Raw genomic sequence first — 26,794 nt, forward strand, 5'->3', positions numbered from 1 at the left:
GCATTTCAGACGCGTCGCGCTCAGGCGCTTGATGCTATCCTGGGCGAGAGACCTTCGTCTTGATGCTATAGAAATCCCCTGCCTGCCTCCTTCTGACAATGTATTTATGGTCTGGTATTCAAAGAAACTAGACAGCTCTTATTGTGTCGTCTGTAGACCAGCTAGCTGCGCTACCATACGGCGTCCACTTGTATCATTGCGTCTGGCGTAATACTCCATCCATATGGGCAGTGCGAGATCGATCGAGAGGTAGGTGCCCAGGGTCGGAGGTCTCTGAAGTAAGGATTGCCATTCTATGAAGGATAGTGCGGCGATGAGGCGAGAGTACTACTATCCGTGCCGCACGATAGGTGCGATCAAATAGTTCGGCCTCCACCACTTCCTCGCACTCATACTTAGAGCGCCGCCCCAAAAAACCGACCTCACGGTAAGGCGATGCGTTTGATCATAGACTACGTTCCTTACGCGTATGACAGAGCTCAGACAGACACGATACATCTTCGTCGACTGTTCTCGCTTCAGGTTTCAGACGAACTTCAACAGACACAGGGTTGTTTCAATAGCGCACAGCGCAGTACATATCCAGCTAGATGCTACCGTGGGTCGTCATATCATCGTCTCAATGATGATCACACAAACATGCCTCGACGAAAATGACCTTGTATTCGTTTCAACGGCTACAATGCGTCCGCAGGCTGCAACACATGACGGTCGTCATACGGGAGCCTGAATATACTACCGTCAGCCATATGGCGTGGACAATGCCATACTGCTAGTGAACATACAGGTGTCACATTGAGCAGGACGCCGCCGGAGACCCGCCTATTTGCTCTTCGGCGGCTCCGCGCAATTGCAGGCTGGGTAGGTGCATGAGCCGCCGTTAGCCTGAACGTTAGCGCACTTGACTGTATCCTAAAGGGAAGGTCAGGATTTACTACTACGTGCAGTGAATGTAGCGAATCACTCACAGACATGGTGTTGCAGTGGATTGTGTGGTCGTAGACTGAAGGAATCCGGGTGGCCTGAGGGCCTTTATATGAGGTATGCGACCCCCAGGTTGTGGATAGCTCGTACCATACAAGAGATGCGTTATTTCTGGAGGCTGGTTGGCTCGTATACAGTTATCCGACAGCTGGGAATCCATTCGAAGACGCAATCTTCTACTGATACCATCGACCCACTCCAGCTGCCTCAGGCGTTCTACCAAACGCTAACGCGAGGAAGAACATCGTTTACGCACAATACGATCAGCAGACTCAGTAAATTCACCTATCACTGCGTTATCAGGCTATAAAGATAGGTACGCACAACATAAGCACTACCATTGGATGATGAGCAATCATATGACTCGGTCTCTTTCATTTCCTTTGCATCCTGACTGCATCGTCATGGAGCACTGTAACCAATCATTGGGAAGGGATTATGAGTGTTCTTGACGCATTGTTGAAGAGGCGTCGTGGCTCTTCACAGCCGAGTCTCGCAGCTGACTGGCTATAAAGGCGCCTCCTTGTACCTCAATTCACAGTCATCGACTACACAACACACCAATCGAATAACATGTCTGTGAGTAACGATCCTTACACATCAATTTGCTTGAGATACTTACTGCCTCGTACGTAGGAAACCGTGAAGTGCGCCAACGTCCAGGCCAACGGCGGCTCGTGCACCTACCCGGCGTGCAACTGCGCCGAGCCTCCGAAGAGCAAGTGAGGCTGCAGCGGATGCGATGAGTGCGTAGACTACGCGCAGCTATACGAGACTGATACCCGTGCTGACTACGGCTATTCTAGTGCACGTCCCTACAGGCTAGTGTCGAAACAATCTCGTGTATATCATAATGCACTAGCTGCTCGTCACAAAGGATTTCTCATGAAAATATTGTCGTGAATTCCATTTCCCGAACAATGAGAATACGAGATTGCCATTGATTCTGTGAAAACTCGGCTCCTAAGCGCATCATCTACGTACCTGACATTGCGCACTGAGGGGGTGCATGTCTGGCGAAGATACTACCGTCTGATTGTAATTCGGGTTGTTGTCGAGGACTTGCTGATATCCGAGCTCGTCAGCCATACGCGGTGCCAAAAGGTGAGGAGAGAATATATACGTGCAGTCGTGATCATCTGAGGGATCAGCGAAGAGCCCTTTGGCAAGAGGTTGTTGTGATATTTTGCATGAATTCGGACCTCCGAAAGCAGGGCTGAGGGGCTCACGAGGTTGTCCGCAGCCTAACGAAAAAATCATGAATGCGACGCGTGCTCGTGCATTAATCTAAACTTCAAGTATGTTCAGTGGTTGGTGTCCGAATATTTAAATTGTGAACGGACTGTGAACCGTCAAGGCTGAGAATCCTCCGAGCTGAACGAGAGGGAGAGGATGTTTCAAGCCGGCTGAAGCCAAATTGATATGATACGCGACCTCTTGTTTTCCGACTTCCTTATATGCTTTAGATTATTTCGTTTAGAGATCGTCTGTGGCATCAGCGTCAAAGGCACAATAAGTCTGAGTATGTCATCACTTCCGCGTGAGACTACTTATAGTACGACGCATTGATGTCCTACAATCACGCAACATTGCAGAAGGAGAGATTTACTATTCTGTCTGAACACGCTACATTGCGAGCTCCGATAGTGCATACCAACGCAATCGCCATGGGCTAACCTAATTGCAACATCGTCGGCTGAGTCACACATGCAAGGACGCCGAAGGACGTACAAAAGGCATGTTATACAGGATACTGCTAGGTACCGCCTACTTGCTCTTCGGTGGCTCGGCGCAGTTGCATGCGGGATAGGTGCATGAGCCGCCGTTGGCTTGGACGTTAGCGCACTTGACTGTGTCCTGGAGGCGAAGGTCAGTGTCATGCAGGCAATTAAAGGCATCACGGCGGACGGTCACTCACAGACATATTGTGTCAGTGGATTGAGCAGCAGAAGACTGAAGGAAACTCCGAAGCCTTAGCAGGGTTTTATACAACACTAGGTCAGTGAATGTATCTTCCGCTCATGCGATCTTTCGAACGTGAGTGGCTTGTATGGGCATGGGCTAAGCGGTGTGAAATGCCTCTGAGCTGATTGGTGCCTATTTTTCAGCTGGTAGCTGCACCGCCACAGGCAGATGAGCTCATTGATACACAATCATACACCCTTTTACTACATGTCGTGGACGCATGAGCACGCATGCATCTCTGATGAGCTGCAGTTATGATAGACAGCACACAGCAAGAAGAGCGTCATCTCTGTCCATGAGCAGCCAATGAGATCCACTGTGTTATCCTTCAGTCGGGACTATGGCCGCGATCAGCAGACCCTCCGAAGTCAGTTTATCGGATGAAGAAGATAGGTACTCACAACACAGACACCCCCATTGGATGAGATCATGGTGCGGGCGTTCCTTATGCCATATCGGAACGACCAAATCACTTGCAGCCTGTCCTGCGCACCCAGTCATCGGGGAGAGATTACGGTAACATCCTGTGGGACTTGGAGATCTCTCTCGTAAAACCTGGAATCATCGTCTAGTCAGCCAGCTATAAAGACCTCCCTCTCGCATCGTCACTTCCTTCAGTCATCGAACCCACACAATACTTGATTAACATGTCTGTGAGTGCTGCTCCTTCTCCGAAATTAATTGTGCCCGGGAGATTTACTACACTGAAACAGGACACCGTGAAGTGCGCAAACGTCCAGGCCAACGGAGGCTCCTGCACCTACCCCGCATGTAACTGCGCCGAGCCGCCAAAGAGCAAATAGATGTATGCGTACTTGATGCCGTGAGTGCCGTACGCTACATACAAGCAGCGAAGTCCGCGTTGTTGACCCCAAATTTATAGCAGTGCGCTTACGACAACCCAGATTTGTCGGGATGGAGCACGCGTGGAGAGCAGACCCACGAGTACTGTGATGTATCCTGTTAGCGAACCCAGTTCAGAGACGTACCTGGATAAACTATTCGCTGAATTGTTTCAAATGAGAACCATGAGATTTAGCCTCAATATGCTTCTCAACTACTGCACATCAGCATAGGCCGTTTTACACTTGAATTGTACCCATCATCTGGCAGACGAAAACACCCCTCTCTGCCAAAACCTAACACCGTGAGAATACCTTGAGACCATGACTTGTCACTGGCGGGGCGGGGGAGCTGGTCCTGGCGCAGGCCTTTTCGTGACCCTCGGGATAAGTATCTGCTCGTGTCTTGGCCACTTTTGACTGACCGAGCCGCGAGCAGAGAAACAAGCGTGCGCCGAATATCTATCAGTGCGTGCGTACTGCAACTAGATTGAGATGAGATATAAGTCTGCGTGGCGAGTCGCACATAGCATCGGTTTCTTATGCGGCAATGAGGCCCTCACGATGAGTGCACCACCGCCATCGCATGACGCTCATTGCATGTCGGTGACAGCATCACGCAAGGTGGAAGAAGGCTGTACCGTGGAAGCGACGACGCGACCAACAGTGGCCCTGAAAAAGAAGGAATCATTCGCAGTGCAATTTCCAATCGCCTCTTAGCACACCTGTTGTTAGCTTTTACCCTACGCTTTCTCTGTTCATGATGCATCCCACCTCTTGTATCCCACGAGTGCCGTCGCAGTGTTGACAGTAATCGATCGAGATGTCCAACTTGTAGACGATGTAGTGTGCGTTTATCCAGAGAGCAGCATCATAATACAAAGAACAACATGCCAAACTGAGCGGTGGGCATTTGTCTCGCATGTGGACTGACAAGCACGCATATATTGGCGCCCGGCTGCCGAGCCAGCGCTTATGCTGGCTGCTATTAAACCTCTCGTTTCCTGCTGAACTTCGGTGGCGCGTTCCCATGCGCAGATTCCTCAAACTTGACCTGTCGAAGGTATGCATGCGCTCGCGTCATTTGCAGGTCAACCTCTAGAGACGTAGGACTGCTTGCCTGAATGAATCCACCTCTCGGTCCACAGAGACGGCGCGATTTACTAATTGCCTCGATCATCACAACCACTCGCAAGAAAGCAGCTCTTCAAGTGAGATGCCCAAAATAATATCTGGCAACCAGGCGTCAGCATGATTCGACTAACACTGGCATGACAAGAAGGGTATCAACGTTCTGCCCGCCGAATCGCTTCAGTTTCTCTATCCGACAAATTGCCGCTCGAGAGTACAGAGTCTCGACAAACCTTCTCAGTCGATTGAAAGCGAATACAATCAATTCAGCTGCGCGCGTTCGCGAAGGCCCCGCAATGTCCGTTCTCCCATTGGATGACATCGCCGGCCCTAGGTACTATTAGAAGGCTATGATTTGAATACCGGGGAAGCCTATTCGACCAACTCTGTTCGCTACCATTGATACATCGCCCACTCGGAGACAATGCATTACGCATCGCCCCATTGGACGCAGACGCTGTTCTTGCTAGCTACGCCCATATAAAGCACCTTGCTCCCTTTTGCTTTTCCCCAGTCATCGACTACACACCTCCTTCGATCAACATGTCTGTGAGTAGCAGCGTCCGGTCCTACATCTGCGTTCGAGGCGAGAGGCTGACCTGAATTCTAGGACACCGTAAAGTGCGCAAACGTCCAGGCCAACGGCGGCTCCTGCACTTACCCCGCGTGCAACTGCGCCGAGCCCCCGAAGAGCAAGTAAGTGGTGGCTACAGCATGATGCCATAGATATGTACGTTCTATTCGAGCCGGTTAAAGAAGTCGCATCTAATTTATATCGTGTATTCAGCGCATGCGGGAGCGAGCCAAGGGCTGCTGAAATTCGTGTGGCCCCCTGCATATTGCAGTACTTTGTACCACCATTGTTCTTAGCGTTATCATTGCTCGTGAAAATTGCTAGTGTGATCCCATCGAGGCAATTCATCGCAGCCGTCCTCTGACTCTGAAAGGCTTTACGTTTCCGGTACCTCTCTTTGGCGACTACAACGTGCGGGGACTAGCTGAACGAGCCGAATGTCCGCCCAACTTCAGAGTCATCACTGCCGTCTATTCACACTGTTTGGTTGTCTGCTGATAGTCTTCGATGATCAAGCCTCAATACCGGCATAACCAATATTAAGTAATTCTCATATATATCCGGAGTCTGGACGTTGTTTGGGTGGTTTGGCTTTGAATCAAGTTGTTGATGTAGAGCACCCACGTCACTAGCATACTCCCAGTGACGTCATGTCTAGATCGCATCGGCCGCAACTTTGGGAACTGCTTAACCCGACAAGCAGCTTCCCTCATTCTTCCATAAACAAAGTTGTGTCGGCGGTGCTAAGTGGTTACGTCAATCCTTGATCGAGGTAGCTTCTGCAGACCTAGATCTATATAAAGCGGCTTTTGCGCGCGAGATAATTTCTTTCTTTCTCTCCTTCATATACTATCATGTCTCTGTCATTGGCGCTATCGATTCCACCAGTGAACGTTCGAACTTCGTCAAGGCGAGACGGTGATCGAAACCACGGCAAGTTCTCAATCAGGCGGGTGAAAGTCATTTATACAGTGCTGCCAGGTGGTAGAGCCGATACCTCAACCAGCTGGCAGTTGATACTGAGTGGCGAAAGCCACCGTTCAAATCACGCACTTGACTTGTCGCGACACAGGGTTAATTCTGTCCCTCCTCCAAAATAACGCTTCTGACATTCTCACATGTGCCAGTCGTTCAGTGTGCTGTCGCACTTCATGCCAGCCCAGCAATTATTTTCTGCACTGGATATCGCGGTAGCACCTGCATCGCGGATACTGTATGGGCACAAAAGTAGGCGCCCGCAAAGAGGTTCGGCAGCAACGGATGCCGAGCTGAACGGGGAGAGGTTTATCTAATCAGCGATGCATACGCGCCTACCGATCGTGACGAAACTTTGGCTTCGTCATGACTCCCGATCTCTCAGCAGCCTTATGTGCGGGTCGCCAAACCTCCGCGGCACAGTACAGTCAGCGGGAACACCGCTCGGGCAAAATAAGTACGGTCTCACGCAGGCACAAATCTTAAGTTCTTATCTCCATCCCTGGACAAGAGTGGGAACAAGCCTGTCTGCCTTTTCGACTCTTGCGCCGCGACCACCATGTGCACTCTCGCCACCCTGCCCCAGGAGGTGCTTGAGCACGTCGCGTTCTACACTGGAACCCTCTCGTTCGGTGGACCACCTGCAGACGTGTTACCCTTGCTGGTTGCAAACCGTTCCTTTTACGCCGCCCTCTCGATCACCTCGAATCCTCATCTCTGGACACGTATTTTCGCATGCAAGTTCGATCTGTCTCCTGTGCTCCGCCGTCTCGGACAGGAAAACGTCACTCCTACTGTCGTGGCGCACGAGTTCAAACGACGATGCGAGATCATGAAGCGCATTCGCACACGTGAGGGCACCCTAGCCAACGTTGTTGACGTCGACCATAACACAGTGAAGGAGATGTTATCCACTGCGTATGTAATGATGCTGGAGAATGACGGGAAAAACGAGAGGCAGCTGCGCGAGTATGCGCGGATAGAGGAGTGGCTCAAGCAGTTCCTGTGTCATCCGGACGGTGCGTCGCTCATCCGCCAATTGGTCATACGCGACCGCTGGCCCGATACAAAAGACGAGCGAATGATTCTGGCGATGTGGCTTATCTGGATGTTGCTAAGGCCCGGTGTGTTGCGCGCTGAACCATCGCTGCGGTATCACTGACTGCTGTCTCTAGTTGAGTACATGAGCGATGAGAACGCTTTCCATGTCGCGATTGATGTCGTGCTCAAGCTGGTTGCCCTTGGCGCGCATCAGGTGCGCTGCTACGCCTTTCCTTTTCTGTATGCTTCCCTTGACAAGTCTATTCGCAGTATGTCTTGTGCACGCCATCATGGACAGATTTCCTCCCTCCATATCCGATCGAGACCGGTACCTCGATTCCTTACTTTGGTACAGAGCTGCGGCTCACCCCTCCGGCACCCGCGGCGCCTGCTATCCTCGCCTACCTCACGCTACGCAACCTTTTACCCGTCTCATGGGACATGATCAATTACCTGAAGCGGCCAGACCCGACTGTACCGAGCGTCGCCGGTTGCACAAGCACGGAGTGGGATGCAGAATGGGCGCGCGCAGTGCATATAGTGGGTGCGACGAAACTAGTTTTGCCTACGCTGCCGGGTGCGTTCATCCCGGGCAGTCTAGAAGGGTCATGGGAAGGTTTGTTCACGGTGAGTCAGCCATAACAGTTTGCACTGCGCACTTAGTGATCGGGCATGAGGCTACAGTACACCGAATTCACTGCGTATGCCGCGCTACTATCTGGCGCCTCGCCCTCCGTTCTCGAGCGGAGCCTTGTTGCACAGCACCCACAATTGTGGAAGCTGCGAGAATATTACCTATATGCGGAAGACGACGAGCCGGACAGCGCCGGCGAATGTGCTATGTCCGTGGACGCGCGCATGCCGCTGTCGCCGGGCAATCCTTTACGGGCATATATCCCTGCCAATACGGAATTGCGTGAGACCGCGGAGGGACTCGAGGTGCTGGAGCCTGGACGGGCGCCACAGCGATATGAGAGCTGGGCGCGAGCAAGCAAGCGCGAGGGGACGCGGCGAGTACGGGATATGATCCTCAAGGGCGAGGTATGCAGACTCTATTACGGTCGTGTATGGCTCGCTGATTGTGTTTACGCAGGGGCATTCTGCGTGGGGGCAATTCAGTCTGCTTGGGCGAGTCCGACCCTGTGATGGGTTCATTAGTCTGTCGAAGGACTATGTAAGTTGCCATCGAGTTTCACTAGAGGATACACTAATAACCGAATGTTCGCTGAAGATGAACGGCGACCGTGGACGGTGGCTATACCGGTGCTATATGGTCGGGAATACGCATGGGAATCTGTCCGGCCGCTGGCGAGATACGTTGAGTCCTACGGACGTGCCTGGCTACGAGGGGTGTTTCTTGATGAGTCGGCGGAAGTGATGTATTCAAAGAGTATCTAATGCAAGGATTTAGCGGGCATGGGGCAGTACTTAAACAATGTAGTCCATCCCCAGGAGTCAAACTGGACCAATGTTTGTGCGCATGGAATGTGTTTCTTTATTTTATGTTTGCGAGAATATAGGTCTATGAGTTCAAGACAAGTGAGAGAAAAGAACATCAAATATCAATGATAGACTCTTTCAGAGTCGCTTTGCTTCGCGAAATCCGAGCAGAGAAATCAGAAGTAACCACTCGTGCGCCTTCTATATTTGGGCATATACGTCATCAATTTGGAGCGTCATCTTTATCCTCTTTATTCTCTTACCATCTGCATAAGCTTCAATCTCTTCTTACCTTTAGTTTATGTCCACAGTTCGCTCTATATTCAGACTCGGCGGCGCTAGCAGGACTGAGCCAGAACACCCGAATCACACGCCGCTTATTCCTGCATCTGATTTAATGCAGGAAGGCAATTCGTTATTGCGGAGGAACTCGTGGTGGCCATCGTCTACTCGAGAGCAGGTGAGACGGCAGGCATCTACCGACAACTCGGTGCAGTCTCGACAGAGCACACACGACGATGCCTCGGACAGGCAGCCAGTGGTGACCCAAGCTGCGCATGCCACACAGCGCACACCGAGACACCAAGCGCATGCCTCTAGGCAGAGGGCTCGACATTCTACGCCTCTTCTGTCTAACAACTCCAGCCCCGCCATCCCTGACAGCTTGTTTTTCGCATCGGACTTCATGCTCGGCGCGGGCATGGTCATCATCCAGCCGGCAACCGCAAATGTCGTGCTCATCCACGAGGCTGCGAAGAACTTTTGGTTCCTGCCAAAGGGGCGCAAGGACGTCGGCGAGAGTCTCGAGCAGGCCGTGCTGCGTGAGGCACACGAGGAGGTGCGTCACTTGTTCCTCGCTCTTCCCCTGAGAGTGTCGTTCTCGCCACTTACGAACCCATTGCCTAGCGCAGTCGGGCTACCACGCGAGCTTTCTGCCAGTGCGTATGCCTACCAACGCGCCCTCAGCACCCGCCACTCCACATGCGCGCTCCCTCCCATGTACAGAGCCGTTCTACGTGTCGACGCTGCACTGGCGCCCACAGCCCCACCGCGCCGACGTCGGCGGGGAATACTTCACCTTCTGGTACCTGGGGCAGATTGAGGCCGATGCGGTAAGTCCGAGCCGTTTCCGATCGCATAATCGCATACATCTAGCTATAGCCATGCTGCTGAGATCGGCGAAGACTACACAGTGTTCGCTCTTCTCGCTGGCTTCGACCATGCGAGACTTTGTATGGCTGCCGACAGTCATCCGAAGTCGGCATGAGTCGTCGATAAGCAGCAAGCAAAATTCATGCGAGAACTCGATCCGATTGCGAAGAACTCTGTTTCAGGGTTGTTACCAAAGCGATGTATCTTGCATAATCGTGGTTCGCTTCTTCCCGATATACCAAAGCTGCACCGGTCACTAGTTTGTTGACTACGAGCTGCTTTCCACGGAGCCTGGCGTCTGCCGTGCGATTTGAAAGCGTACATATGACTTGCTTTCGTTGTGCTTGCTGCCGATCATGAGCTTTAGCTTCGGGTTCACGGGCTACCGTAGTGCCATTCATCAGCGGACAGGTTTTTGCCGTGCCAGAGAGAACTCCTGAGCGTGGCTTTCACCCAATGATATACCGACCTGAAGCCAGCTAGAATAGCCACTATGGGCTCATTCGAGTGTCCATGTGGCCAATGCGTTCCGGGTGGTGAAGCGTAGGTATGTGTACGTCCGAACGGTATTACCATATTCCCGTGGCTGTTCACGGGCACCGTGGCTTGTGGAAGCCCCATTCAGCGTCCCGTAGGTTTGTCCGCCACGCCTGCTCAGTCAACTCAGACCCTTGATCGAAGGGGCGATGTTGCGCGGAACATCGTTGAGCACGCCAATCCATAGGGTCGGTTCTAAACTCTCCATGAAGGTTTTACGGGTAGCGCGTTACGGGTAGCGCGTTACGGGTAGCGCAGGGCCGGGTCGGCACACCGTGGTGTGCCACTATGGTTCTGTTTGTGATAAAATTTGGCTTAGACGAACCGGTAGCATTGAATGTCCTTTTCTGCTACCGTTTTCTCAGTACGAATAGTATCTTCCGCGTCATTGTATGTCTGCGCTCACCCTTCCCCACAATCCACCCATCCCAGCAGTCCGTGCTACGCGGCCCCCGTCCCACCATACCTTAGTAGGAACTAGGGGAATATCCTCGGGGAAGAGGAGCTTAGCATTTGGCCTCGCACATCGCTTGGCGTGTGTATATTGAGCCAACGCATTGCGGAAATACTCTTGACCCGTCTTACTCCACTGCTGCCCGATATTTCCCTCTTGAGGGACAGTGCATCTCCTCGAGCACGACCTCGGTCAGACAGCACTCCATAAAGAGGTCTTAAACCGATCTGCATCTCTAGCTTCCGGTAAACTTTGTGTGAATGGGATCCCTCCTGCTGTATCATCCATGCAATCTAACACAATTGCCCCTGCAGGTCCCCGAAAGGAAAACGGGTATGCCGGACGAGGCCCACTACCAGGCGCATGTCTTGAAGCTGCGGCAGGCGCTCGACCTGCTTGAAGGTTGTGGCATGAAAGACCTGGCGAGGATCCTTTTGGTGGGCTACACCTTGTGGGAGGAGACGAGGCAGTGGGAGCTTGCGCATGCAAGCAGCCGCGCAGAGGTGCAGGCAGGGCGGCAGCATGCTGGGAGACACGTACAGGGGTACAGGGGTAGCAACGGCCAACCGTAGGCTGTGTGCTGATCCAAGTATTCTGGCATGTCGACTCTGTGGCTGGTGCATATTGAGCTCGGACTTTTGCCGAGGACATTATGGAGGAATCTCGTTGACTGTTTCGGAGACGAACAAAGGTGCAGAGAATGGTGCAGCGTTATCGCCGAATCTTAACGTACTCTGTATTTGTGTCAGAGGATCGATACCCTGACAATGTATGATCGGCTTGTTGTCCTCTAATCTGTATGCCTTGGAGGACGATCTTGTCATATGTGTGCGTATTGCTCTGACAGGTCTTCGAACGTGTGTGGTCTAGTCCATTTGAACATGCTATTCAATCTCATGCCCGTGCTGCAAGCTCCGAACGTGGTGTCGTTATCACGTATCCTTGTCCCTCTTCGAGTTGCGTGCTGGTGCGGAACAGTGCACATGTGAGCGCGCGCGTCTCGCCCAGGAGTCAGACAGCAAATAGCCGGGTACGATCGGATGATCATTGGTGGAATGAGGAGATAGAGTTTGACGACTTCGGTAAGAGTAGCTTCGATTCCCTCTTAACCCGCTAGGAGCCCTACCTCGTGATCTCGTGCCACGGTCTGGGACGGCCGAACAGCGCCCATCTTGAATACAGTTATATGAGATCAATATCTGAGGTGAGCACAACTTCCTATGCATGCTCCTTAGCCCACCCAATGAGCTACATTGTTCTCAACGAGAAAGGCACAGAATAGTCCACAGGTCTCCCCGCGTTGACCGGCTGAAACTTTGTGTGCTTCAAGACGAAAGGTGACACGACCGCAGATCTATCGCTCATGGACCGCTCAGTGGACATAGTTGAGTACAGACGGTGGAGCGCCCTGACTGCTGACTGTGTGGCTCACATGAGAAGTCCACAGGTCCCACCAATGCCCGAGGGTACGCCTAAGTTACACATCTTCTCCAGCTGAATTTTTGATAAGTGGGAGCTGTGTATAATGGTATGTCGTCGAGCGAACTCCATTCGCTGTCGATAACATTATGACATAATGCACTTGACTGAATGATGCGTTCGACGAACCCCAAGCGGCGCAGTGCTTGCAATTGACTGACTAATGCTAATGTCTGGGCTATAGTCTATGACGTGCTCTATCCGGTGCCTGTTCGCCCGTTGTACTTTACCGTCGGGCGGCGTGGGCGGCGTAGACTGCGAAATGAAAGCCTTGCCTGTTTGCACGCTAACACCATAGGTCTAGGCCCTGGGTTCTGTTGGCGGCCATAGTTTAGACGCAGGCTGCGACACCGTACCACGATGGTTCCAGCTGGTGTGGAGTAACAATATAAGGACGCCTACAGGATGTCTTCACAAGTGTCCGTCGCATTTCTCTATACGCGTTCCTGCTCTTATTCTTCACTTTTGGACGCCCAGTGAGACTCTCGGGGCTGCCGACCAGCCATACACTCAGGTTCAGAGACGCTTTGTATTTCCTTATGATACTGACTTTTTGATGGCAATTGTGGGCCGGTACGACCTAACCGACATTTCCGGGCAACGTGTTCGCAGCGTGGACATACCAATTCATCGGAGCGGGTTCGTATCTCGCGACATCATCGGATGATCCGTGAAAAGGAAGTAAGCGTCCCGAATTACAGACTAGCACAGGCGAGCGAAATGACAACGACAGACGGTAGCATGGCACAGATTATTATGCATAGGAGTGTCCAGTGGTAGCATGTACCTTGCACGGTAGGGCAGGAGAGTTGGAACATATCAAATATAATCGAGTGGGACACAGTTATTTCTGTGCCGAGCTGCCCCGCGGCGCCGTTTTAAGTGCATCATGTCAGCGTGCATAGAGCGACCGATTGCACTCACACAGGTACGTAGTGGCATGGAATTCCACGGCGCTGACAGTTTGCACAGGTCGGCCGACCGTCGCATTTCAACTTGCGTCCTCGATAATTCGCTGCTGTGAGAAGATATGATCGATGACAGTTTGGAGACACAGATACCTCTGCAAAATTGACACGCCATAGGTGTCCTCTTAGGGATACGTTCAGCCACCGGCTCCCCTCCTTCGTGCCTCTGATCACTGCCGGAAGTTTCCCGTTTGCTACTAGCGGAATTCTGTAGACGGAGACATCAAGACACATTCATCGGTAGTGTGGGCCTAACGGACTTACATGCTCGGCGCTTGACATGGTCCCGATTGCTCGCTCGATAGCTAAAAAGCAAAAATCTCGATCGCCGGTTCGAGAAGGACAGAAGGCTGCTCAGCCCCGACCTGTCGTCGACTCTTTATAAGGGAAGGGGGACGGAGGATCTTGTGACCAAACCAAAATGCGTCGTCTGTATTGTGAGGCCACGCAAACGTTTGTGAACAGTGTCCAAGTCACGACGCGAGGCAGTGGACGCTCTACGAAACATTTGCCCGGATCATGGAACCGGAAATCTGCTGGAAATTAATTTCGTTGAATATGGAATGTGGAGAGACAACGATTGCTCATTCTGCATGGATCGATTATCAGCATTACCCCAACTGACGACAACCTCGGAATTTTCGCTGTAGATGGCGAAAACTGACCGTCCAATTCAACAGGACCGCCGGAGCTGCTTTTTCATGCGACGAGCAGAGCAATTGAGGCGAAAGACGAGCTTCGGAGATCTTTGTGCAGGCTCTTTTGCAAATTAACATATTCCGACCTCAGGGTCTTTTATGTCCTGAAACGGGTACGCAGTCACTGACGCATTATCATATCAGCGGCTAGCTCGCGGACTTACAACCTGACCACCTCGAAACGACCATGATTGTCATGTGCGATGTAAATTACAGGGTGCTGGATGCTGCCAAGTTAAGCTTATGCCTGTCGCGACGTGGTGTGAAAAAGTACCGCAAGTGTCGTATCTCAACACGAGGTTGCCGTGCCGCTCGAAGTGCGTCTCCTGCAGCATATCCCCTTCATCGTGAGCGCTGGATCTGTGAGCACGGGTATCAGATTTTGATGCAGTCATTGGGTATCTGACTTATCACGCCGTGATCTCGTTGTCGTCTCGAGCTAGGCAAACATGCTGGCGGTTACAGGCTATGATTTCCAAACTAACGGACTACCCGCCACGACGACGTTGAATGCTACAACGTCGACACCTTACTCAAAAGTCCGACGCATAGCGATGTGCACTAGCATTAGCTGCGGCGCGTGGCGTTGTGATAACCTATGCCGTGGGCGAATGCCTATCAACAACTCAGCGAACCTTCTGGCGGATGGGCGGACCAGGACCCTTACCAGAAGGTTTTTTAGCTCAAGCCATCGCCCAAGTGGGCTGGACATCGCTGCACCTGCCCCAGGTCGTGCATATTAGATCATTCAGCGCCCAATGGCGCCATCATCATCATTGAGCCTCCTGTACGACTTCATTTCCGTCCATTGAAGCTCCTTTCTCACGCATTTGCCTCATGACAATTCAGTTTTCAGTGCCTTTGCATCGTGTCATCGAGACAACGCGAGTTTAAGCATTTACACACCGGAGTCAGGTCCACAGCCATAATGAACTATTGGTGATACATGGCTGGCAGCGTGAGGAGAAACGCCACCAAGTAAGGATACAGGGAAGCTACACTTAAACAAGGTTCGACCATGGTAGTTGTAAGGTGTCCTTGAGGTTCAGAGGGTGAGGGTGTCCTTATGACCCTTCTCGCTATCCACATCCCCTGGAATATCATCGAGCTGATAAGAGTCAGAAGGGCCTGAAACAAAAACTAGAAGAGGATTACCTTGTCCAGATCTATAAGAGCGGACTCGATCACTTTGACAACCTTCATGAGGTCTTGCTCAGAGATCACGAGGGGTGGGGCAAAGCGGATGCTATAACCAAGATAAGTGCATAGCACGGGAGCCAGCTGAGTTACGACTGACATGTTAACATGTGTAGGCTTTGCCAACACTCCCCTGCTCTTCAAGAGGAGGCAGAACTGCCACGCAGTTCGGCCCCGAGAACTTGCTTCTTCGTCAATTACCAAGGCATTGAGAAGACCCCTCCCACGGACAGCCTTGATCAATGGAGATCTGATAGCCTCTACAGCTACGCGAAATTTCTCTCCAAGGACACTGGCACGTTGCGCAAGGTTCTCTTCAACTAGAACGTCCAATGCGGTCATGGCAACAGCACATCCAAGTGGGTTACTATCACCACGCGGGAAAATAAGCGCAAATTAATTAAGGACGTAAGAACGGAGCCGCGTACCCGCCATACGTGCTTCCGTGCTCTCCGGGCTGAATACAAAGCATAACATCTCGATCCGCTAGCACCGCCGACACAGGGTATACTGCATGCTCCGGTGAGCAGGTCGCTGCGAATAGGAACGAGTACATTACTGACCACCCCCGGAAAGCGCTTTGCCTAGAAGAACAATATCTGGTCTGATATCATCATGTTCATAGCACATCATCTTTCCAGTGCGGCAGAGACCCTGAATATACAGTCAAAAATGGACTAGACTGCGTTGAGGCCCATTCACTTGCCGTCTGAATCTCGTCGCAAATGAGGAGGACGTTGTGCTTCGTGCACAACTCGCGCACTCGAGCAAGGTAGCCTGCAGGGGGGACGACAATACTGCAAGGCGCGCATCAGACGCAGAGCGAACGCGCTACCAAACGCTGCGTACCCGGCTTCACCTTGGATGGGTTCAACGAGGAACGCAGCCACATTCTTGCCGTGCAGCTCGAGGGCGCGCTCCAAGTCAGAGATCTCGCCATAGCGTATCGTTCTCAGATTGCTGCCGTCTTCGAAGCTCGGACCGACGGCCTGGAGATAAGGACCGAATCCCCTACGGCTCTCCGGATCCGTGCTCATGCTGGAAGGGAACTCAAAATGAACTCAAAAGCTTACCTCCCGGCGGATAATACACCCACCTGATCACTCCGATAGTCCTTCCATGGAAGTTGCCTTCCGCACTGAAAACGATGGCCTCGCCATCTGCAACGCCTTTCTTCTCGTATGCCCACTTCCGTGCTAGCTTGATGGCAGTTTCAACGGCCTCGGCACCCGTATTCATCGGGAGGACCATGTCGTATCCGAACATCTGCGTAATCTTCTGCGCGAAGCTCCCGAATACTGAGTTGTAGAAGGCGCGCGAAGATAGTGTGAGTTTCTGGGCCTGCTGTACTAGGGCGTTGACGATTTTCGGGTGACAGTGTCCCTAATATGGTGCAATTATCAATACGCTGATATCGGGCGACATACAATGGCTGTAGCGGAACATTTGGTCTACGACGATGCGAGATCTACGTGGGCGATTATAGCGCATGGGCGCTAAATCACAGCGGAGACGACGAGCATCTCCTTTGCTGCAACAGCACCCCGGCATCTCGTAACACACGGTAGTCATGCTTGTCTGAGTCACCGCATTGAATGGCATCCTGTGAGCACGTCTGCCCAGACCTCGCCGCCTCGGTTTGCATGAGAATGGGGTCGGACATATTACTCCCGAGGGTCGTCATTGGAAGGCTTTGGGGGAGGGGGCAGACTAACCTGGTTGACAGCACTGTGATCGGGCATAAGCATACGCCGGTGTTACTCGAGCATTATCAAGAGCACACTCACGAGTACGCCGACAGCATGTCGATGTATTCCCTGCCTTCCGGATCCCATACTCTGTTATCTGGCGTCAGTAAAGCATGTCCATAGCACGAGACGCGGTTGGTGTACTCACTTGGCGCCCTGCGCGCGTTCAAAGACCACGGGGAGAGGGTGATAGCTACATGAAGACAACGTCAGTACAGAGCCTCGACCGCGCAGAAAGGCGACTTGGCGAACTGTCTCCGGAGTAAAAATTACGAGCGATCATCGCTTCCCGCAGCTGCATTTCCCAGAAGAAGCCTCGGCGACAGTCTAGGGACATGAGTACATGACCAGAGGCTGCAACTCACTTGTGTGCGCCATGTTCATGCTCCAGCCTGATAACGTCGGCTGAGGATAGGTGGATCTGACCTCCGTTTGATTTCTTCACGACATGATGCTTGCCGTTCGTGGAATCAGTCCCATTTGTGCTGTGCTCGTTGTTCGAGAGCGCTGACGGAGCCATTACGAGTGAGATTGCAGACGAAGAGTGCGTGAAGGAGGTGTAGAAGCAGCAAGGGGTCGTGGTCACGGTTCAAGCTTCAAGAACGGTCTGGAGCTTCATTCAGTCTGGGTCACCTTCTCTCCTCGCTGCAAAAGGAAACGTCGGAGCGGATCTCATTTCACGCTCACTGGCCCCTCTGCTCAATATATCAGCTCGCCATTAAATTGTAGAATGTTGCGAGCATCTACTATATATTATGATTCTAAGTTGTAGCACGGTAAACGAGTCCGATAAAATTATCCGTCCGTGTGCACGACAAATATGCTAAAGTATGATGTCAGGTCCAGGCACAAAACCCATCGGGACTTGTGTTCGAACGCATAAATACGCCTAAATCCAGGGGGGCGCCACCACATCGGCAAACCTACCATCAGGACGAAGAGAAAGTGATTCAAGTTGCATCAGCGCGTTTCGCCAGCAAGAGCGAGAAAACGGGCACCCACCGACGCCCCTGTGCTATCGCAGCTCCGGCAGCCACTCGCTCCGCGGCCGCCAACGGCCCTCAGCATCAAACCGAGGGTTCTCCGGATACGAGAGGCCATCAAGGGGACTCCGCCCGATCGGTACTGCACCCCGAGCCGTACTATCAGTGATGAGATCCACAAGTACGCGCGCAGACGCGTCAAACAAAACACCACGCACGGAACCACTCCCAGACGTGATGTCCCATCACGGCCTCCCAGTTCGCCCGGTAGCTCCCGAGCCACCACAGATTCCCCTCGCAGCCTATCCGGCCCCATTCCTCGTCCCATTGCTTCCGAGTCCGGCGCTTCGCGCTGCCACGGAGCGCACGGTGAGCGGGAGCGGGGAACGGAGGCGGAGGGGTGCACGGCTTACCCAAACTCGTACCACGCGTGCATGCGCGCGAGCACACCCTTCTCGCGCTCCTTCATGCGCTGCGAGTTCATGGTCTCGACCGTCGTCTGATTGTGCACGATGAGATTGACATGTGTCCCCAGCAGCGCTGCCGTAAAGAATGCGAAGAGTCCAGACCTGCATGATCACGCTTCTTCAGCCAAAGTTCGACCGCATGTCGAGACCAAAACTCACAGAACGATGATGACAATCATTTCAGGGTCGATATCGTCGCCTCTCGTCCCCGATCGAATGACATTCGCAGTCAGCGTCGCGAATGTCCAGACGCAGAATAGCCACGTCCATTCGAGGAAGATAACAAAGAACTACGTAAACTGTCAGCCACAATCCCGTGGTCCTCGTAGTCCGTGACAATTCCCCACCTTGTGATTGCGCGCTCCCACACACTGTCCTATCCCTAGGCGGCCAGGTGAGCATTACAGGGTCCAGACAGAGCGTCAAAATTGTACTCACATGGACAGTGGTGATCATATCGCAAGACACACTATACTCGGGATCAGCTCAGCCCCAATCAGATCCGGGGAACACGCCCTACGGTACCACAGGCACGACAGTGGTGCGCCCTTGGAGGCTTGAGGAAGCCATCCTTGTAACAGTACCGATGTTCTGGACGCAGAAGGGGGGTGGCAGACGGCTTGCGCGTATACATCATCGGTAGCTGAGCACGGGGGCTGCTGCCGTTTGGCGCTGAGGGTAAGGGTTTGCCTGAACCATTGGGCTGCGCGGTGCGCGCCTCAGTAACCGGTGGGATCGCATCCAACATGCCGGCGTTATCGTCGTCTGTGCAATTGAGTTCTCAGATTAACGCCACAGCAATGAAGAGAACAAGACGTACAATTGACATCCCTAGGAGGCGCGGGTCCACTATGCCCATGAAGCCCGGCTGATGCTGGGGCGGCTCCATTCGCATCCGGCGGTGGTACATATTGGTAAGGTGTACCTGCGAGGTCCCGTGTTGAATCCCACCATGAGGGGACAGCATTGTTAACCTCAGGTGGTGGGGACTTTTGGACATGCTGCATACTTGTCACTATCCATTGATGTACGCTAAAGGTATTTGGTGACCAACCTCCTTTGCCAGACCCGGCGATGTGAAGACGATCTGCGTTTCATAATCAGTATAAATACGCAGGCGCAGCAGATCGTGCGCGCCTTCTCATATGCCCATATCATCATGAGTCCAAGCACGCAGAATACAACGAGGAATCCGACTGACGGTATAGCATATCAATGAACATCAAGTGCGTATGGATCAGCACCAAAGGACACTTACTCCCTGTCGCACGACCACCTATTGCGCCGGAATCCCTCCGAATCAAAGGTACGCACAGCCTGCCGATGTACACGTAAAACGCGTAGGCGATAATGCCGGCTGTCACCACGACGGTGAGCTTGAGCAGGATCCATGGCATCGGCTTCCGTTTCCGCTTCTCGCGTCGCTCCCTAGAGCGCATGGCCGCCTCTTCCACAACGCCGCAGCATTTGGCTTCTTGGACGGGTTGCTTCCCTTCATGTGTGGACATGAGAGCGCAGGATGCCGCGCAAAGAGATAAAGGCAATCACGCAGGACGAGGCGCTCCACGCTCGAACAAGAATCGGGCGTAGAGAGCTACCAAGCAGAAGTGTCGCGCAACCAGGAGGCTACAGCCAGAGAGCACAGTGGGTTGTCCAGCAGGTCGTCGAGATTGATCGTCAGGTAATGGGCTGCGCCTTCAAGACTTCGTAAAACTCAAAACCTGGCGTTTCGAAGACAACTGATCTTTGTGCCTCGCTGCGTTGTAACAAGATCTCCTCGTGGGATGTAGCCTTTCGTGAGTGAGAGACTTTGAGCTTTGAGTGCTGATCAACCACCCCGTTGATGAAGACCCGTAGGTTGTCGCGGTCGCGGGATGAGGAGTAAACCGGTCAGTCAGTCGAGTGGGTGAGACCTGCGGGCAACGGACGCGTCATCTCGATTATGGACACCACGTGGCGTGCATCTGTGGGCGCCTAAGACCCGGCGGCAAAGTCAAGAGGTAGGTACTTGTTCCAAGTTCTTTAAGACTCAACGGCAACTCATGTCCTCACGTCCTCTGCCGTCGTCCTACCACTATGTCCGCTTCACAGCTACACCCTCATGCACAGATGCCGTGACAGTCCGCAAGTCCATCCAAGATGCGCTAGGGCAGACTTTTGGAATGCTATACGCGAACACCTACGTCGACATCTTGTGGATCGCGGATGACGGATCGGAGACGGTTGTGAGGGTTGCGGCAAGGTGCGCTGTTCTGCTGACTTATTTGCGCGGTTGCTGGGCTAATGCCGGTCTGTATATGCTGCAGTGAAGCTGCCAAATTGATGGCCTCCGTCGCAGTTTATCAGGGTTCACCTCGGCTTTCTGTGGTCAAGGAGTCTCCGTTTCTTCCTTCCCTGCTGTCTGCTTCATCGCCTCTATGAATACGCTCAGGGAGCATGAACATACTCACCGACACGCTTTCACCACACGACGTTGGAGATCGACAAGAATCGTCGTGACATCCCAGGCCAAACAGATCAATTAACACATCCTCGGAGTCTTCAACAGCCGTGCCTAGTCAAGAGCGACATGAAAACGTCCCTCCGGCCCGCTCATACCGTAGTTAAAGGAGATTGGGACTATCGCATACGATTTTGCATCGCGATTGTGTTCATTAGAATGCGGCAGCCGGAGAGGGAAGCCAGACGTCGCGGCGTCGGCTGCCCTCCGCTGTACACATAGATTGACAACGTCTAACGATACAATGTCTCGGTGGCAACATTAATGATGTACAATGGACTTGATATAGCGCTCGCGATTGCAACCGCGACCCGAACAGAACCCACCAGCGCGGTCAGGCCCCGCCCGAGGCTAGTCGTCCTTTCGCATAGTCGACGAAATCGTCCAGCGTTGATGGCCATGCAGCTGAGGGTCGTGGCGGCGATGGCATCGGCATCGGCATCAGTTTCAATCCAATCCACCACTGAGATGGGGCACACACCTTCCGCATCGTACGTCTCGAACCTCGCGTCGATCGTACGCACAAACTCCAGAAACTGGCACAAGCGAGTCCCCGTCAGCAACCAGTCAGTATCACAACCACACGCCCGCCGCCGCCACGGGGGGCAGGCCCTCGGCGATACGATGCTGCGATACGAGACGACGACACGCACCATCTGCCACGTATCCTTGCTGACGCCCTTCCCGCCCTTCTCGTTCAGAAAGTCGAACCACCACTGCGTGTACGCCTCCTTCCAGCCCTCACCCGTGCCCGTCATGTCCACGTCGTCCTCCTCGGCCTGCGCGGACGCGATGTGCGTGATCGCGCCGCCCTCCAGCCCGTGCGGGATCAGCAGGCCCCAGAAGCCCTGCGCCATGTCGAGTGCTGCGTGCGGCGTTGAGCATCAGAGTCGGTGCCAGACAGGACGTACGGAGCACGCACCTAAGCTCCGCTGCCCCGCCGGCCGCGAGAAATCGAATGTGTAATTATACACCTGCTGAAAGTACGCGCTGTCCGAGCCGAGCCTCTCGCGCAGTCGTGTCAGGGATGCCTGCATCGCGGGTATCGTATCCGCCCTGCTCCCGCGGAGACCGTGAGCCCTCCCGGGTCTGAGAGACACAGCACAGGCGAACGACGCACCCGAGGGCCTTCCACCCCTCCAGCCAGCCCTTGCGCGACCACTCGCCCATCCGCGGCGACTTCAGGTCGTACGCGACCGCGAGCAGCACGACGTCCTCGGGGTCCACGCGCAGGTCCTCGCACAGCTTGATCGTGCCATCGACCGTGATCTCCTCGCTATCCGGGTCTGCGGGCGGCGTCCGTCACGCGCGATGCACCACGAGCAGCACACGCAACGCACCCTTGTACTGATCGAACAGCTGGTTCAGCTTCGTCGTCGAGACCGCCGCCGGGCGCGGCGGCGCGGCGGCGTTCGGGTCGTTGTAGTACGCATCGATCGCGATGTCCACGCGCTTGTACTTGTCCAGGAACCGCCGCGCATCGCGGTGTCTGCGCGCACCGCGGCGGGCCCGCGCCCCAGCCTCAGCGTCCGGCTGTGCACGCGATCGGATGCGGGACTCACGAAACACCCGTCACGCCGACAAACTGCTCAATCTTCGGATCCATCGCGACTTTAGATTTGGACACTCTCGACTGCGCAGGGGGGTGGGGGGACAACGAGTGATTATCGGTGCGGTGCGGTGCAGACGTGGGGGGAGCGGGCGATGATGATTGGGTTCACAGCATGAATCAGCCTCCGTCCGGATGCGGCACGCGCGGAATTCTCGGGTGCACTGACCATGATGTAGACGGTGAATAGGGCGGCGGCGAGGGTGCAAAATACAGCGAGCAGCGTCGTCGTTGCGCTGGGTGGTTGTGCCAGGATTCCGGAGCTTAGCATGTGTGAGGCGATGCATCAGCAATCGAGTCCTCGCCGGCTCGTCGGATATTGCCGAAGTGATTGGATACGACCATATCCGGTAAGTAAAAAAGCAAGCGGGGCGAGCAATGCACATTCTATGGCCAACCTCGCCAACCCCGAAAGGTCGTTTTCCTGGCTTACCATACAGTATGAGCCGGAGTGAACAGCCTTACTAGTTCATCTCTTCCGGCGGATGCGATGACAGCATGGGCACCTTACTACGCTTGGCGGCATCAGTAAGTGCAAATTCATCGCAGGTCGGTACGCGCATGCTTACACTACTCAAATCACAGGAGAACGCCGATTACGATGTGCTCCTTCATGTTCTCTACAACAGCTTGGGCCTAACCACCAGCTCATGCACCGAACTTCTATCGGTGTTTCGGCTCGTCCGCTGTGCTTGCGAGCAGCTGCAGCTACATACATTTCTCCCATCTCTCTGGAACCCAATATGCGAAACCCTCAATGTCTGCGTTCTCGCAGCGTCAGGCTGACCTTTCGCGTTCAGCATGACAAGACGCACCAACGCCGCGACGAACGTGAAGCGCATCGCGTGACATACCTATCTCGTACGCAAGGACGACTTCTTTTCTTCTCTTCGTTTCCCCGATCCTTATTCTCCCACTATTGTCTCGTGCGCACATTCGTTTCCTCTCCGTTTCGACGATTTGCAAAGAACGTGTGGCGAAGGGGACGACCTAGAGGGTGCCGGCGGCTGACATGTCGAGTCCAGCCTGCTTGTGCAGAAGAAACGATCTCCATCCGTGTTTAGAAGGTATCTACATTATCGTATATGATCGGATGCCTGAAATGATTTTGATGACATCTGTCAATGTGTTTCCTGTATGTCTTGTGGTGCGTGAACCGACCTTCTGGATCTCTCATCCAAAATTCCGTGGGTTCTATGTAGAACTCGGCTCTTCAGCTGTTTACTCCCGTGGCTTTACGCCAAAGACACAATGTGAGCTCTGCGCGATGTCTCTCCGCTGAGGCGACGGGGCCATCCGGTTATGAGTCCAGAACAAGTCGATGAAACCACATCCCTGTTACCCTCGAACTTCCATTTCTCGGTGTGGACGAGCGACCCGACTGTCGCACGTACCAGGTGAGTGGTCGTGATTCGTGCCATCGTGCACGTGCCATCGCTTCTGTGTCAAATTCGGTGTCCAGTGGTCGGTCTCGTACATTGTCGCGATCATAACTTGGAGGCGCACGTGTATTGACATCGTCAGATCACTGCGGTCATACACCCTTTGGGTTGTTTTATTCTAGCTAGCCCAACCTTTCTCGTCAACGTTCAAACATTCAAAGGCCATGCCACAACGACATTTCATAGCAACCGGGCATTTGCACACGTTACACACTAGTACCGTCTTGTACCAGCCTTTTCCGGAGAACGCCGATGACATGCCACGGTTAATATCTGCTCTTTGTATGGAATGGCGCAATTTGGGCATCGCAGGTGTGCGCATCGTGTCCCCGGAGCTGGGTGTCGCCGACTCTATCTAACCTCCCGGCGGTACTGCATCTTCCATAGTGCTTGTCACTACTCTATCGCCGCAGGGAATTCGAAGACAGACAAGGGACTCGCCGAGATAACCTCGAGCTCGCTTGCGGTTCGATCGAAAAAACGCCGGTGTGCTTTCTTTCCTGGTTTACGCCCGAGGACGATACATTAGCTCCATCAAGAGACCCATCTCGTTCGCCACCGACGTCGGGCGAGCGGCTCTCGGAAGCCTGTCCACGATCGCCGATTTACTTCCCGAAGTGTCTTTGTCCGGGCACCACCCTCCGGGATGCACCTACGCCAAAAGGCAGCTGACAACAGCTCAGCTTCACGAGCGCCATAGCACATTGTACGTCACAATCAATCAAAGCGCACATCCCCGGGGGCGACATGTAGGTTCCATGCATGGTTCCGCCCGCAATTAATGAGTCTCGCAGCAGTATATGTCATAGCGATCTTCTTCCGCAGAACAGAAGACAGAAGAGTCGGCCTCGTGTATGTATGGAAGGAAAGTTTACTCCGCGTGCGGCGGAAGCCCCTCCCTTGAGCTTGAGCCTTGCCCTCAACGTGTGCGCCTCCAGTGATCTGGCACCCAATAAACGGCTATGGGCAGCAGTGCATTCATCCCCGACCAGCAGCACCGGTGCCGTAATAGGCTGTCCGCGCGACGCATCCTTGGCGGACGAAGCTGCCTCTATTTGGACATATGAGCTCGAATACACCGTAATCGCTCGCGTCCACCGTGCCCTGGGCTCGCCTGCCGCCGGGCGCATCAAGCCCAACATCTTCGCGAACGACTCGTGTCTCCGTCCATCGCCTCGCCCGCTCTGACCGGCACAGACCTGAGCGCCGGGCACCGCGTCCCTTGTGCGCCGGTGCTCACGGCGACCACGATGGCGCCGCGGATCACCAGCGGGCGCACGCGCGGTTTGGGTGCGCCTCGCGCTGCCCCGGCCAATCACACGTTGCGAGCTCCCAGCGCACCCCGCTGGCCACTCAATGCGAGAAGGCCCGGGCATGATAGCGAGACGCGCTGTGGGTCCACCATGACCGCGCCCCGCGCTCCAGCCTGCGACGGCCTCTCGCGATCGGCAGGGCCTAGACGGGCATCTCCGGCCGTCCGCGCGCCGCACTAACGCATTTGAATTTCGCATCGACGCCAGCTTCCGGGATGGCCGCAAGCGGGCAGCACGCGCCGGCCGTGTCAGGGTCAGAGCGCGCAGGGCTGGCATGATGCCGCCGGTCATGCGCATGAGCACGGGCACGGGCATGGGCATGGGCATGGGCATGAACCTATCCGCCAGACACCAGATAGCGGCTGTCGACTCCGCCCGTGGCGCGAGCTCCGCTGTATGGGCGGTGTGTCACCTGGCCTCTACGCTTTATATGTGCCCTCCGCGTGCCGTGATGCTGACGAGGTGATGGGAGCTTGACGTAAGTGCACGACCGAGGATCCAGAGGTCGCGCGTCGCGCGTCGGAGCACCGCAGGACACTGCGTCTGCATTCCTGCCCTCGACGAGGGGCGCGCGGCGGAATGCAGAATGCAGAACGTAAGAATCGCCCTGATTGATCGCTCGCCGCCCGCGCGCACAGGCGGGGTCCGGGGACCACGCCTCGTCGTTGTGCCAGTGCGGCCGCTCCCAGGGTAAGAGTATGCGGATCCCTTGGAGCGCGAAGCAGCGAGCTCCGGCTGATCTGTCTGTCTCCTGACTCGGACACCGCGCACCTTCCTGCATCGTGGTTCGCGCGCCGAACAACCCCTCGCGCCCCTCTTGGTCGCCCCGCCGTCGGGTCGGGCGGTATGTGTGCGTGTGCGCCATCAGCGGAGTCCGAAACGCCCACAAATGCAGAAGCAGGCCTAAGTAGCAGCTGCTGCCACGGCACATCCACAGCGAGCTGCAGCGCCCGGGCGTCGGCGTCCCAGCGTCTCAACATATCGGCGTCTCAGCAACGTCTCAACGTCTCAACGTCTCAACGTCAACGTCGCAGCGGCGCGCGCCTCGTCGCTGCATTAGCATTATCGTGGATCGCGGCGCCACGCAGCCCCGCAGACCCTGCAGATCGCGATGGCGGCGCACGGCCCCACGACCCCCGCTGCCATAATGGCGATGGCGGCGCCGCCACGCAGCGTCCGCGGCCCTCGGTATCCGCCTGCCTGGACGGGGCACTGCGCGCACCACCGGAGCTGGGAGCTGGGAGTGCGCACGCTATGCCTCCTCAGCTGATGGAGACGGGGATGGGGGGGGGGGG

At 54.4% G+C, this 26,794-nt stretch overlaps 9 protein-coding genes across 9 annotated transcripts in view; 4 read left to right on the forward strand and 5 right to left on the reverse strand.

Moving 5' to 3' along the window:
* Positions 1–138: 138 nt before the first annotated feature.
* Positions 139–2,847, reverse strand: POSPLADRAFT_1155277 (hypothetical protein; the record flags this gene model as incomplete). The annotated part of the gene is made up of 9 exons (XM_024486928.1): positions 139–273; positions 786–912; positions 969–1,210; positions 1,309–1,378; positions 1,607–1,749; positions 1,969–2,228; positions 2,328–2,444; positions 2,639–2,661; positions 2,756–2,847. Coding segments are annotated over 9 exons (1,209 nt in total), but the record flags the coding sequence as incomplete, so codon positions are not given.
* Positions 2,848–7,030: 4,183 nt separating this feature from the next.
* POSPLADRAFT_1049737 (hypothetical protein) lies at positions 7,031–8,890 on the forward strand (the record flags this gene model as incomplete). The annotated part of the gene is made up of 6 exons (XM_024479829.1): positions 7,031–7,595; positions 7,647–7,726; positions 7,783–8,139; positions 8,197–8,553; positions 8,606–8,686; positions 8,744–8,890. 6 exons carry the CDS (start codon positions 7,031–7,033, stop codon positions 8,888–8,890), a joined length of 1,587 nt encoding a protein of 528 aa, XP_024334802.1.
* Positions 8,891–9,631: 741 nt separating this feature from the next.
* POSPLADRAFT_1112451 (hypothetical protein) lies at positions 9,632–11,499 on the forward strand (the record flags this gene model as incomplete). Its single annotated transcript, XM_024483402.1, has 2 exons — positions 9,632–9,801; positions 11,421–11,499. Coding segments are annotated over 2 exons (249 nt in total), but the record flags the coding sequence as incomplete, so codon positions are not given.
* A 3,652-nt stretch (positions 11,500–15,151) lies between these two features.
* POSPLADRAFT_1067682 (hypothetical protein) lies at positions 15,152–17,705 on the reverse strand (the record flags this gene model as incomplete). The annotated part of the gene is made up of 12 exons (XM_024482214.1): positions 15,152–15,348; positions 15,396–15,486; positions 15,538–15,804; positions 15,866–15,947; positions 16,001–16,091; positions 16,144–16,234; positions 16,287–16,475; positions 16,534–16,820; positions 17,153–17,165; positions 17,225–17,275; positions 17,334–17,378; positions 17,551–17,705. The coding sequence occupies 12 exons, from the start codon at positions 17,703–17,705 to the stop codon at positions 15,286–15,288; spliced, it is 1,425 nt and encodes a 474-aa protein (XP_024334804.1). The 3' UTR covers positions 15,152–15,285.
* Positions 17,706–18,200: 495 nt separating this feature from the next.
* Positions 18,201–20,526, reverse strand: POSPLADRAFT_1067684 (hypothetical protein; the record flags this gene model as incomplete). Its single annotated transcript, XM_024482215.1, has 11 exons — positions 19,894–20,526; positions 19,773–19,831; positions 19,690–19,722; positions 19,456–19,636; positions 19,156–19,400; positions 19,074–19,104; positions 18,983–19,017; positions 18,795–18,925; positions 18,582–18,737; positions 18,387–18,520; positions 18,201–18,310 (listed from the first exon to the last, which is right to left on the reverse strand). The coding sequence occupies exons 1-11, from the start codon at positions 20,141–20,143 to the stop codon at positions 18,201–18,203; spliced, it is 1,365 nt and encodes a 454-aa protein (XP_024334805.1). The 5' UTR covers positions 20,144–20,526.
* A 166-nt stretch (positions 20,527–20,692) lies between these two features.
* Positions 20,693–21,041, forward strand: POSPLADRAFT_1124173 (hypothetical protein; the record flags this gene model as incomplete). Its single annotated transcript, XM_024483545.1, has 2 exons — positions 20,693–20,877; positions 20,942–21,041. Coding segments are annotated over 2 exons (285 nt in total), but the record flags the coding sequence as incomplete, so codon positions are not given.
* A 428-nt stretch (positions 21,042–21,469) lies between these two features.
* POSPLADRAFT_1154953 (hypothetical protein) lies at positions 21,470–22,741 on the reverse strand (the record flags this gene model as incomplete). Its single annotated transcript, XM_024486897.1, has 7 exons — positions 21,470–21,540; positions 21,617–21,671; positions 21,789–22,000; positions 22,058–22,191; positions 22,256–22,421; positions 22,476–22,624; positions 22,698–22,741. The coding sequence occupies 7 exons, from the start codon at positions 22,739–22,741 to the stop codon at positions 21,470–21,472; spliced, it is 831 nt and encodes a 276-aa protein (XP_024334807.1).
* Positions 22,742–23,157: 416 nt separating this feature from the next.
* POSPLADRAFT_1041504 (hypothetical protein) lies at positions 23,158–23,867 on the forward strand. Its single transcript, XM_024477922.1, has 3 exons — positions 23,158–23,272; positions 23,330–23,415; positions 23,447–23,867. Exons 1-3 carry the CDS (start codon positions 23,243–23,245, stop codon positions 23,547–23,549), a joined length of 219 nt encoding a protein of 72 aa, XP_024334808.1. The 5' UTR covers positions 23,158–23,242; the 3' UTR covers positions 23,550–23,867.
* Positions 23,868–24,903: 1,036 nt separating this feature from the next.
* POSPLADRAFT_1049742 (hypothetical protein) overlaps positions 24,904–26,794 on the reverse strand; it is a gene marked incomplete at both ends in the record, with an annotated part of 3,830 nt that continues 1,939 nt past the window's right edge. The window contains 4 exons of the mRNA XM_024479830.1: positions 24,904–25,146; positions 25,185–25,891; positions 26,136–26,413; positions 26,623–26,711. Of these exons, the coding sequence (XP_024334809.1) occupies positions 24,904–25,146; positions 25,185–25,891; positions 26,136–26,413; positions 26,623–26,711 (1,317 nt within the window). The remainder of the gene's footprint in view (positions 25,147–25,184; positions 25,892–26,135; positions 26,414–26,622; positions 26,712–26,794) is intronic.

The sequence above is a fragment of the Postia placenta genome (assembly GCF_002117355.1).
Source record: "Postia placenta MAD-698-R-SB12 unplaced genomic scaffold POSPLAscaffold_16, whole genome shotgun sequence".
NCBI classification, from domain to species: Eukaryota; Fungi; Basidiomycota; class Agaricomycetes; order Polyporales; family Adustoporiaceae; genus Rhodonia; species Rhodonia placenta.

Coding starts and splice junctions, on each gene's coding strand:
- POSPLADRAFT_1041504 (XM_024477922.1), top strand. CDS start 23,243: ATGGGCACCTTACTACGCTTGGCGGCATCA. Junction 23,273..23,329: donor TACTACGCTTGGCGGCATCA/GTAAGTGCAAAT, acceptor CTCAAATCACAG/GAGAACGCCGATTACGATGT. Junction 23,416..23,446: donor TGCACCGAACTTCTATCGGT/GTTTCGGCTCGT, acceptor GCTTGCGAGCAG/CTGCAGCTACATACATTTCT.